The sequence below is a fragment of the Melospiza georgiana genome, chromosome 4, assembly GCF_028018845.1.
Source record: "Melospiza georgiana isolate bMelGeo1 chromosome 4, bMelGeo1.pri, whole genome shotgun sequence".
NCBI classification, from domain to species: Eukaryota; Metazoa; Chordata; class Aves; order Passeriformes; family Passerellidae; genus Melospiza; species Melospiza georgiana.
Window position 1 is genome coordinate 46,149,755 of NC_080433.1, and position 12,152 is coordinate 46,161,906.

The following is a 12,152-nucleotide window of genomic DNA, read 5'->3' on the forward strand; positions in this document are numbered from 1 at the left end:
TATATATATATTGCCTATACAGCTACTGAGTTTGTATACTAGTTTGCACATGTTCCTGCTATTTGCAGTCTGCTGGGCTTATTTGCTCCCCTTGTTAGCAGGAATGTTATCACCATATTATCCTGATCTTTTTTTTCTGGAATAATCTCTTTTTTCTCACAGCCAGTTTCAGAATAAGTGACTTGTCTGTGGCTGTGATCCACGGTGTATTGTCAGATTTCTGTCTGTGCCCTTGGACTCACAAGTACTTACTACTGGGAGGAGACCACTGATTAGAAAGTGTTTACAGGATGTAAGTGATTAATGTTATTAATGGTCCCGCTTGGCCCAAAGAAATGTGTTTCTGTTTTCAACTCGGTGGCATTTCTGCATCTGTCAGTAACTCGCCAAACGATGAGCTATTAAAAAGTTTCAGCAGGCATAGTAAGGGAGACAGCCACACATCTGGAAGACCCTCACCGACCACCATCACTTGGGCAGGCAGAGGACTCTTCCTCACGCATTTTTTCCGGTCTCTGTCGATGACAGACAGAGAGCAGATTAAGCACAAGCTCAGTGTCTTGCTCTCCCTCACTTGGTGCATAGTTCAGCACGGAAACTTTTCAGAGGCCATGTACTGGTGGTGTTTGTACTAAGCCAGAACTGAGCTAGGGAAGCTCTAGGTCAGCCAGTTGGAAGAAGACTCAGGGTCCAAGGGAAGTCTCAGACAGAGGTCACCTTTGGGAAGCAGTAGAAGTCAGAGGTGAACATGAGGAGGGTATGGGAGCTCATTTTGTAGTTTTGTGGATGAGGAAGCAGCATTAGATGCAGGACAGCAGTGAGATGGTTTGACCTCAACAGTGGGGATGAGGTTTATGCAAGAATGAAGTCTTAAAAAATGAGAAGATCCTGAACTTAGGATAGCCATCATATGGATGGCAGTACAGTGATCTGAAAAAGGATTGGGTGAAGTACCTGCAAGGAAGGTGTGTCTTAGCAGTAACACTTTGGTTGGCCTGACACAGCAAGTCATTCTTTTGAGGAGCCAGCTGAAGACCAAGAAGAGATCAAGGAAGAAACTGAGTGAGGGAGAGGGGAAGAGTAAAGAAGGTCCATGAAATGCATGGGCATAAGGCAGAGAAGGTAGAAAAATAAAATTGAAACAGCTGCAACCTTACATAGGAAGATGTTCAGAAGCCAAGCTGGGAAGTGGAGAATCACAGCATTTCAATATGAGCCATCTAAATTTTACTTAACTTTGCCATCTCTTCACACAGCAATGTGAGAGAGTAGCTTCTTTCCCTGTTTGGTGAGCCCATATAAAAGTCTGCTGTTGGGTGTCTGCTTGACAAGCTGTTAGAGACTTCATCCCTGTTCCTTTAAAAAAATCCCTGCAGAGGTTGGTCATGCTGGGCAGGACCAGAGCTTGTGTTGAAGGACAGGGACCAGGAATCTCGGCTGTACCAAAGTACTGGTAGGCCTGCACCTCTAGAGTAGAAACTAGCTCATTTTTGGAGAAAATCCTTGAGTAAATTTTCCAGTGATGCAAGTCAACAGATCCTCCTCAGGTTCCTAAGAGGCAATTATGTAATATGCCACTGTCTCTTAGGCTAAATATCCCAGGCCAGCATGATGTTTCCAGGTCTCTAGTTATGACTGTTCTTTTAAGTAGAAGTATTAATTTACTGAAGATCAAATTCCAGCTTACTCTAAGACAATTTAAATAATAGTGGCCCAAAAGAAATCAGCATAAAAATGAAGATTTTAGTAAACTGAAGCATTTTTAATGTGATTTTGCCAGATTATTTTAGTTGGTAAAACATCCCCCACAATCATGAAACAAAAAAAAAACAACCACTGAATGTTTCCTCCTGCCATTTTAAAAGGGTTGGTTTTATTCAACTCTAGAAACATTGTTTCAGGACCTCAAAGTCAAAATTGTTCTTACTCTCTCTTTAACCAAGTTCAGCATTTTGTTCAATGCAAATTTTGATTTTTACTTTTCATGCTGACAAACAGTTTGAAAAATAGGAATTTTAAGTTTATGAGGAGTTTATAATTTGTGTATTTTTGAAACTTAAAGGAAACTGTCACATTAGTTACCTACACATGCAATGTAAATCAGTCACTAACAGATGAAAATGAGAAGGAAAAGAAATAGCTTCAGATTTTTATTACTTTTGAGTCTGAATGCAAAAGAGTAAGGCATCTCATTCTAGTAGTTTAAATAAAAGGCAAATGAGGTCTTTGAATTTCATTGATAAGGGCTTAGCACAAAATTTTTTAAAAGTTTGCCATATATTAATTTCTATTATTTGCCATTATATTTAATTATTTATGAAGTTCCTGCCCCAATTATGTAAAGTATTGCTCTTTTTTGCCACAGCACTATACTTTTGAACTCCTGTTTTCTGGAACTATAGTGCATTTTAACCTTGGTCTTAATCCCATAAAACCTTTTTTTTTTTAAATAATTCATCAGAAGTGTTCCTTGGAAGTCACCCCTTCAGTATGCAGCTCCCTGTGTTTATTAAAGGAAGGGTGTTGACAGTCTTGAGGTGGGAACCACTTTTATTCTTAATAACTTTGATGTGAAGAGACAGTTGTGTAACAGCAGATGGCCTTCTGGTGATAATTTCCTGCATGGCTCCTTTGGAAACATCAGTCTGATCTAATTTATTTTTTATAGGAAATACCAATGAATTTTGTGGATCCCAAAGAAATTGACATCCCGAGTCATGGAACTAAAAACCGCTATAAAACAATTTTGCCAAGTAAGTGAGCTAGCCCGAACGTATTGCTGTGAAAATCTAACTGTCTTTGTATTTGCTTGATGTGAACCCATTTGTACTTGTATTTATAATCCATGTAGAAAGATAACAGAAGCCCAGTGCCATAGGACTGGCAAAGAACTCTCACTGGGAGCCTTAGTAGGTACACAGGTTGGCAGCACCCCAGCCACGTGCTGCAGGGCAAGCCTGGCTCATGCTGGTTTTCTCTGAAAGGCAGCTCAGGCAGATGGGACAGTGAGGTCTGCCATGCTTTGCAGTAGCTCCTCATTGCAGCCCAAACCATCCTGCAGTCACTGATTTCTTTCTGGTTGGGTCAAGATCCTTGGGACTGAAAAAAACCAGACTACAAAAAGCAAGTGCAGCCTATCTTGTCTTGTAGTGGGCTTCCATCTTTAAAGGTCTTCTGGTGATTGCTTTTTTCCTTCTCCATGCACTAAACTCTCTTTACAGAAATGTGTTTACATTCCTGATGCAGTGCTGCTTCTTCATTGCTCTTAACTTGTTACTGCCTTGCTATACTTCTTCTGGATTTTCATTGTATATATTTTCATATAGCATTGCTTTGTTATAATTGAAAAGGTGATTGAAAACTTTTCAGTGGAATAGTTTTCCTTCAAAATACATGTTTCTCTGAAATGCAGCTATTTTCATAACATTTGTTGGTGGATAATAAGATATTCCATTTCACTTTTATTAAACATTTTGTTTTGTGTTCTGTTTCAGAATAGGTCACAGAAGTTTTTACATTACACTAAATATAGACATGAATAGTTGAGGTTTTATCATTTTTGGCATCACCAAAGTGAAAAAGTTCTGTGATTCAAACTATAACAGAACATTCCCACATAAAAATGTAAATCCCTTGCTTAGGTTTGGAATGAAGAATACTTTTAAAATGACAGCATATCCTATCAACTAGAAGTTTGCTTTCTAAACCTCTCTAGAATATCCTTGAAGGCCTGTGTTATATGTTAGTCATTCAAATTCACGCATCTTCTATTATGAGGTCTCTCTCACCAAAACTGAAAACATCATCATTTGTTCATATCACACCAAGGCCTTGCAGTCAGACTAATGAAAACTGATGACCTTCAGCATGTAGATTAATCTCAGAAATGTGATACGTAGCTGGGAAAGAAGCTTGTGTGGAATCCTTGCTTCTCTTCAGTTTGCAGTAATATTTTCACTGTGCTCAAGGTTAGTTTATCTATTTCAGCCAAAAGCTCTGTGTATCTGAGTTCAGTCAAGAAAGATTGAAGGCAATTAAAGTCAGAAGGTAACTGAATGCAAGTTAGATACCAACAATCAGACAATTCAGCATCCCTTAGAGTCTGGCCCAGTGTCAACAGGATGTACGCAGAGGGTGAAATCCTGACCCCCTTGATAACAGCAGGACTTTTGCCATCAGCTGCAGTGGAGACAAGATATCACCAGCCCCCCTCTGCCTGACTGGCAGATTTTTGGAAGGAGTTCTCCCTTCCCATAGCATCTCATATCCAGGGTGCCCCAGCCACCATCAGGTTCACCTCCAGCAACGCCTTGCAAGTGCAATGAGTCCAGTTTCTCTGTAGCATGTGTTTTGAATTGGGACACGACAGCTGGGCCGTGCTCCATGCAGATGAGCTTTGAGAACCAGTGTGCCTGTGTGTCCTCACCTCCAGTTAGCTGGGATGTGCCACTAGCTCTATGGCACATTTTCAACCCAAGCACGCTGCTGGTGTGCACCACAGCTGCTCACTGACAGGCACTTTGTAACCATCCTTGACAGAAATCTGAAGGTTTGGTGTGTGTTAGCACTAGGTTTTTCAAAGAAGATATTTTGAGGATTGAGGCACATGCTCATAATAAATATTCGTGCACCCCACACCCAGTCTGAGAGGGTTTGGAAATTATTTGAGTGATTAAATAGAGCAGCTTTCCTGGTTTCCTGCTCAGATGATATCAACCCTCTGCTTTGTACACCCGCATCAGCTTTTCCATTCCCGGCACTGGGTGCGACTCCTGAATCAGGGCACCTGTGATGACAAGTGACGTGCTAAAAATGCCCAGTCCTGCCAGCTCCACCCTCTGTGCTGCAGTGGATATTCTCATTTTCTAAGAGATAATTCCGTGACAGGGTGCATGAGGGCAGGTTTCTGTTAGCGGATACCACCCAGTCAGACACACTCATGTGAAATACAACTAATGCCTATTGAAAATTATTCTATGTGGAAAACTAAAATGTACAGGAGATGTTACACTTCTATGACAGATGTTTCAGTTGCAGTGACCCTTATGCAAACACCAGGATGCTGCTTTAAGTTCTCTAACATTAAGTGCATTACAATAATATTCTAATTCAACTACTGAGGAGCCAGTGTGGGATCAGAGTCGAGAGGCTAAGCAGTTCCCTAAGATCAGTATTTCTCCTTCCTTCTTCCTGACTGTGACCCCACCCATAGCTCCTGTTAAACCCTGCTCTGTATCTTTAGCTGCATTCCCTCTGCCACCAATCTACAGTATTTCTCACACCCTCTGAGCAGGTTTCCAGTCCTGCACACAGATTTCCCAGTCTCTCACCACAGCCACATTTCTGTGGCAGAATAGCAGCCCTGCTGCTCATTCCTCATCCTCTTACTCTGCATCTTCACCTTTGCCTGCTTGTCTCCTGCAGCCCCCACTACCTGTCCTTGTAGCAGGACCTCAGCTTCCTACTATCTTTTATATCTCCTGCTACTTCTTCAGCCCTACATATTTCCTACTTCCTGTCTCACTTGTCCATCTCAGACCAGAAGCAGAATTCCTGTGGTATTTCAGAGTATGCATGGACTTTTGCTTACAAAGGAGCAAGTCGTTTAACACTATTCTGTGGGTATCTTTGTATGTGCAACACATCCATTAGTTTACCATACCCTGTCCCTCTCTGAAAATTAGCCTGAAGTCAAAAGCATGTATTAAGACACCCTGGGCAGAACAGCATTCACACTAAGATGAAGATAGAAACCACTTAGGGGGTCAGACCCAGAAGCCCACAATCTGTGGCTTGACATTCCACTAAAGACAAGGAGAAGGTTAAATCATATGATCAAAGTACTTTATTATGAAAGCATATAAACAGATGCTGGAAAACTGTTCTCCTGATGCTGAAATTTTTGAGCTCCCTTTCACTCCCCAGTCCTGACTACAAACAGTCATATTTGCTCCAGTTCTGCTCCCTAATGAAAGCACCAATGGAGTTCTTGGAGTGAATGATCCTCCAGTACCCATGGCATGGCAGGAGGCTGTCCAGCACTGCTACCATATAACCCTGCCTGTTCCCTGCACCAGCCACTCTCATGGAGGCAAGTTACATTCCCTTTAACACCCTCCTATTCCTCCAACATTATAAATTCAGGACAACATTAATTTGTTAAAGGTGGAGTTAGAAGAAGCACCTTCTAGTCCACTGAGAGAACTATCCCAGACTTCCTAGATACATGGGAAAAAACAGCAGTGATTTTGCCTCAGTTAAAACTATAGAAAGCATATTTTATTAGTAATTATAAGTATTTAGCAGTACCAGTGCATTTTCAGACACTTTATAGACACTGATGAATTCAACCTTGCAGTCAACATCTGTCTTTCTGCTGTAGCTTCAGACTCCAAGACTTTACCATCCTTAAGGATAAGATTATTATGTCCAAGGTATTTGTCATTCAGGAGGAAGCTAATGACTTCCATTTGTGTCTGATGATTGCCTAGTGGTCTGGATCTCTAGCATTGCTCAGGCTTTCCTCTTCTCAGGGCTCAGTTCACAGCACTTGCCTATTTCATAACTGATCATGACTGTTAATTTATAAAAGATTCCTGTTCGGAAGCAGTGTTTGTTTCATTGATTGGAGTTGGAAGGAGGTCTCAGAAATTGTGAAGATGATTTAGCTGCTCCCTAGTAACAGAGGCATTTATCTCAAGACATGGCAATTAAACTAGATGTTGGGTCTGCTTGGAAGAGGTTTTTTAAGGTAGGGGTCAAGCAACACAAGAATCAGAGGCATTGTGTGAGCTAGAGGAAGTGGGTGTTTTTTCAAGGCCACATAGCCTGAGGCATTTGTGGAAGTGGCTAATAACCACTCTGTGCTGAAAAGAAATGAGAGGTTTCCTGTCCTCATATTGTTAAAGGAAAAAAAAAGCTCTAAGTGAAAAAAGTTAGGAAAACTAGTGCAAATGTATTTTAACACAAGTTAATTAGGGTTCACGTGGTGCTATTAACCACAGAAGATAAGACTTCCATGTGCAGAACTTGAAGTCCTGCAGTCATTTGAATATTTTAAGAAACATACTTTCAAAACATTATCCTGGGTTCTACAAAGCCTCCACTCCTGTCCAAGGTGCTCCCATGACCTCCAGTGGGAAAAGGACATAAAGTATGTTTGGGATCATCCCTCCTCTTCCTTTGATTTGGAAAGGTTTTATCGTGTTCTTAGGAAGAGGATGAAAAGTCACAAAAGAAATCCAGAAGCAACTCTGAAAATACTAGGTTTTGCTGCAGCATATGTATTTTTATCAGTTCTATATTTTTTGTGTAAACAGCAGGGCCACACACTAAACAGTGTTTTTTATCTCTTTCCAGCTCAGTGCCCACATATGTATCTTTAAATGCATTGCCTAGATTGCACTCAGCAGAGGAGCTATCCAGAGACTATTTCCAAACTGATGTGTCTGTATACTGTCAGAAAACCTTGCTGATTACAACTAAGTATTTAAGCAAATTGCCAGAAGAAAAGATTTTTTTTCAGCATGGAAATATTTCAGTATCATGTTTTTAGTGGTAGAATATTTTTTTCAGAAAAAGTGTGAAGAAAGTCAAGTGCATCCCTAGAAAGCCCCAACATAGGCATCTTGCTCTCTGCCTGCTTTCCCCTTTCTGATACACTGTATACTTGAGAATATGCTGCTTTAATTCCAAAATGGCATTGCATGGGGTGGGGGGTCATACCATCACCAATGAAGAAGCAAAACCTTCCTTTCCAGGAGGGATTTAATAACCCCCAGCTCTTTACTCAATAGAAATGGCCCCCACTCCATTCTAGAGCATCCAAGACTGAAGGAAAGAAGAGTGTAACGAAAAATGTTCCTCTATTTTGGCACTGTGTCTCTAGTCCAGTACACACGAATGGTCACAAGTTGTATCAGATGAGGACACAGGACTGAAGGGAAGAATATGGATTACCTAGTCAAGCTCCTTACAGTCAACTTAAAGTGGTATAAAAGATGTATATTTTATTTCATCCCAGGCAGAGGAATCTTTTCTTAATTTAAATCCAACTGTCCAGTGCAGTCACTGAACACTACAGCTTCTGACCAAAGTACCAAAGTTCAAAGAGCTTGGTGTGATTATGAGCCGCTGTCCAATGATAGGACACAGGTTTCAGAGACAGCACGGGCAGACCCAGCCTTCCTGGGCATTGCCTGGGCCTCACAGTGTTGCTTCAGTGCCCTCAGCTCGCTGAGGTGGTTCTGCACAGCCCAGCACCGTGCAGTACAGGGCTGCCTTAGTTACATGGCATGATCCTTTGCAGAGGGAGTATTTGGCGTGTAATTCTTTACTGCTTGACAGCCCCAAATAACAGTAGTTTTTTTTCCTCCAGAAAGTCTTTGATTCTCTTTAGGAATCTTCTAACTATGGGTTTTCTTATTAATTTCCATCTTCCTTGTGCTCTTAGATCCTCTAAGCAGAGTGTATTTGAAACCAAAAAATCCATCTGACTCCTTGAGTACCTACATAAATGCTAACTACATTAGGGTAAGTAAATGTACACTCTTCATGTACTTTTGAGAATATATTTTATTTGCCGTGTGAATAGCTGGGTTTGCTGAGGTGCCATTTATTTTATTCTTATCATCTTCATTGATAATTCCAGATCTTTTTGTCTGCATATGTGTGATAGAAGTAGTTTCATAAGCCATTTCTAACAAAGAGCACAAAGTCATGAATGTACAGAAATGGTTTTAATTAAAAAATTACCAAGATGTTTATAAAAAACATTAAGAAACACATGCATTACTGTTTACTTTTGTATTTACTGTTTCATATTGACCTACTGCCTTACAGTAAAGAGGGCTACCTTTAAATAGGGACTGATACCAGTACTTTCAAGATACCAATTGATAGTCCTGAAATTAACAGTTAAGTAATTAAATAAATACTGTAACAAGTTTGTGAAAAGGTACAAAACCAGACATGTTAAATATTCACATGTGCCCACAACACAGCCATTCCCATTTTACTCCCTGTACTGGTCACATGACACAGTGACATAGCCAGCATGAATCCTGATCAAAAGCAGTATTTCTAAGTGTCAGGTGAGCTATAGTCCTTGATCACACACACAGACACACACACCTGCACACAGAGCTTTCTTGAACTCATGACAGAATATATGCTAAATAGACTACAAAAAACTAATTCAGTCATATTTTAGGAGTGTAATCCTCTACCTACAAAATTAAATGTTTTCTCTAGAGTTATTACCCAGACCCTCCGCTGGAATAAAAGTAATAGTGCAATGAAAATTTGGCCACAGAGCTCTACAATGATGTTGCTTCTTTAATTAACAGTATATGATGTGTAGGTACACAGCACCATGCCCCTTACCCTGCCTCACTTTGCATCCTGTTCTTTCATCATTTCTTATGAAGACATCATCATGTAAGTAAGCGGAGTGGTTCTATTTGGACAGCAGTGACATCATATCCAAGAGCCAGGCCATATGTTGAGTCCTCTGAGGTCTCCCTTTTCCCTATGCCAGCCCCCTTCACTCTCACATATGGTGATTCCTCCTGCTGCTAACACCAGTTGAACTGTCAGCAACTGTGGAAAAAAATGCAACCCAGCAATGAAATGAAATTTCACATCCATGTATACAAAATCCTTGGGCTTGCTGGGATCCTGACAGACCTGGCACGGACAAAGTATGTTCAGGCAGATTGGTGAGTGGCTGGAGGACAGTTTGTGCCAGCTCAGGATTATCCCACTGGGTCATGCAATGAGTAGCAGCTGTCATGAAGAAAGGCTCCCAAAAGGAAGAGCCAAGGCCAAAGGCTCCCACACCACCTCATGCTGTTTTCCATTCACTCATTCCCTCCAGACATTGCCAGGCTCTCTCCTGCGTTACTGTTGGGCACCCTCTTACTGCACAAAACCATAACTTCTCCTTTTCACACAAAAAATAAGAAAATATGTCTTGTTTTTCCCATTTCTTCTTGTCTTTCTCTCTCTTCTGCTTCCTCACTGTTTTTCTGACCTTTCTTTGACTTCCTGAACATCATGTGTGTCTTGGAACTCCCTATACTCCCTATATATGTTGTCCTTCCTGCAAAGTTTCATAAAGCCTCTTCTTCTTTAGAAAACAGGTATAGGAGAGTCTTTGTAGATATGAGTTTTGTAGTTCTTCTTTTCTTTCCTTATTGACTATAAGCTAGCTTGAAAACACTGCTGCAATTTAAATTATAGATTAAAGTACCACTGGATGAGGAAAGTCCCAATAACTTGAAGAAGGGAGTTATCTAAAAGAAGCCAAATAAGCAGGGAAATTTGAGAGGAATTGTTGTATCCTCAGGAGTTCATCAGATTGGTTTCCAGAGGAAAAACTGTTCAACTGAAAAATTTCTGATCTGCTCTACTTTTAGTTGTAACTTCTTTCAGTTAATTCTTTTTTTCAGGTTAATTTTTCTGCCCCTTCTGCTCTTTTATTCACCTGCAATATAGATTGATCGCATGAATTTAAAGTAAATGCTTTTGTGTCTGTTTCTAAACTAGGGATATGGAGGTAAAGAGAAGGCTTTCATTGCAACTCAGGGACCCATGATTAATACCGTGAATGATTTCTGGCAGATGGTTTGGCAAGAAGACAGCCCTGTCATTGTTATGATCACAAAGCTGAAAGAAAAAAATGAGGTATGACAACTGGCAAAATTGAGAAATTACTCCTGTGGCTGCATACTATAGAAGGGACTTCAGAAAATACAGAAGGAAGCTAGCAGATAACTGGTTCTTAAATAATCTGTTAATAAGATATGCGAAAAATAATGAGGGTAGCCAAGTACATCAAGTGTAATAGCATAGCCATTGTAAGACATTATGTATTACAAAAAAGAATTCCATTTTCTAGATCCATGCTATTGGGTTCCTTCCTTTTTAAGAAACACGTCATTTATCTGTTGGTCACCTCTGTACTTTGTTTTTACGTTCTGGTATATAAAGACTAGATGGTTAATGTTGTGCTTAGCAGGTTTTTTTTGACATGGCTGAAGTTTGCACCTTGCTATAATGTCAGGGATTTAATCCATTCCCAATGTTACAAATCTTCTGGACCATCCCAGAACTACACTTTGGGCTCCCAGATGCCAACACCACAGAGGAACTTGGACAGAATTGAAATAATACTCTTTACCTTGGTATCAATTAGACTTGACAATTTTATTTTAGTGGCTAATGGCCAACTAACTGCCTGTTATGCATTCCATGACTTTTGCATCAATTCCAAACTATATCTTCAATATCTTTATTAAGTAATCATGTAAATTTTTGTCAGGCTTTCTTTGATAGTGCCAGTGCCCATATTTCTGACTACCAAAAATTACAAACAAAAATCACTCTCCCATGCAGAAGGCCAATAAAAAACCTGTTCTGGAGACTGAATGCTAAAGAAGTGGTTTACAGGGTTTGTGGGCAAGAGAGAGTCAGAAATAAAGGAGATGGACTTTCTTCTTGAGTCCAGACTTAGTAATGATTCCCAGATCCAGGTAGGTGCCTCAATCACATCTCAGCCCACAGCCATGTAAGCACAGGGCTGTATTTCCCCTGCTACACTCACACCCCTGCTATTCAAACTCAGGTGCATGATGGTAGAGCAACAGTTTATTCAGGCAAAGTTTCTAGTCTGAGTGATCAAGAACCAAGAGTCTGAGTGCATTCCCAGGGCTCAAACTCACTGCTCCATTTAAATATGAACTCAGTAGACATAGTCTTCTTTTTTTGCCCTTGATTGTTGCTTTCCTCTTTCTCAGCATGAGTTTGGACTTCTAACATGAATTTAAAATCCAGGGGATTTTAAGAAACTGTGTATGAAAAGTAGGTGGGTACTGTAAAATGTCCCAAGACCTATTCCCAAACCAGGTGCCATTTTGCACTAGACTGTTCAAAGAGGTGTTCAGAATCCCACATTTAGGATTCATGATGAAAGCATAGCAATTGACCAAGCTAATAGACCAAAAGAGTAAGTATTTCGCTGAGGAAATGCTGACTGTTTAAACACTCACATCTGACACTGTGTAAGAAGAATGACTTGAAAGAAGTGTCCAGTGGTTTTCATCATGTCAGGAAGCTCTGTGTTTACCTGAGTTACGCAGGCTCTAGGCACT

At 40.4% G+C, this 12,152-nt stretch overlaps 1 protein-coding gene across 3 annotated transcripts in view; it reads left to right on the top strand.

Moving 5' to 3' along the window:
• PTPRR (protein tyrosine phosphatase receptor type R) overlaps positions 1-12,152 on the top strand; it is a 139,624-nt gene that overhangs the window by 111,954 nt on the left and 15,518 nt on the right. For all 3 annotated transcript variants that reach the window (XM_058022920.1, XM_058022921.1, XM_058022922.1), the window contains exons 8-10: positions 2,669-2,753; positions 8,453-8,532; positions 10,549-10,686. In XM_058022920.1, the coding sequence (XP_057878903.1) occupies positions 2,669-2,753; positions 8,453-8,532; positions 10,549-10,686 (303 nt within the window). The remainder of the gene's footprint in view (positions 1-2,668; positions 2,754-8,452; positions 8,533-10,548; positions 10,687-12,152) is intronic.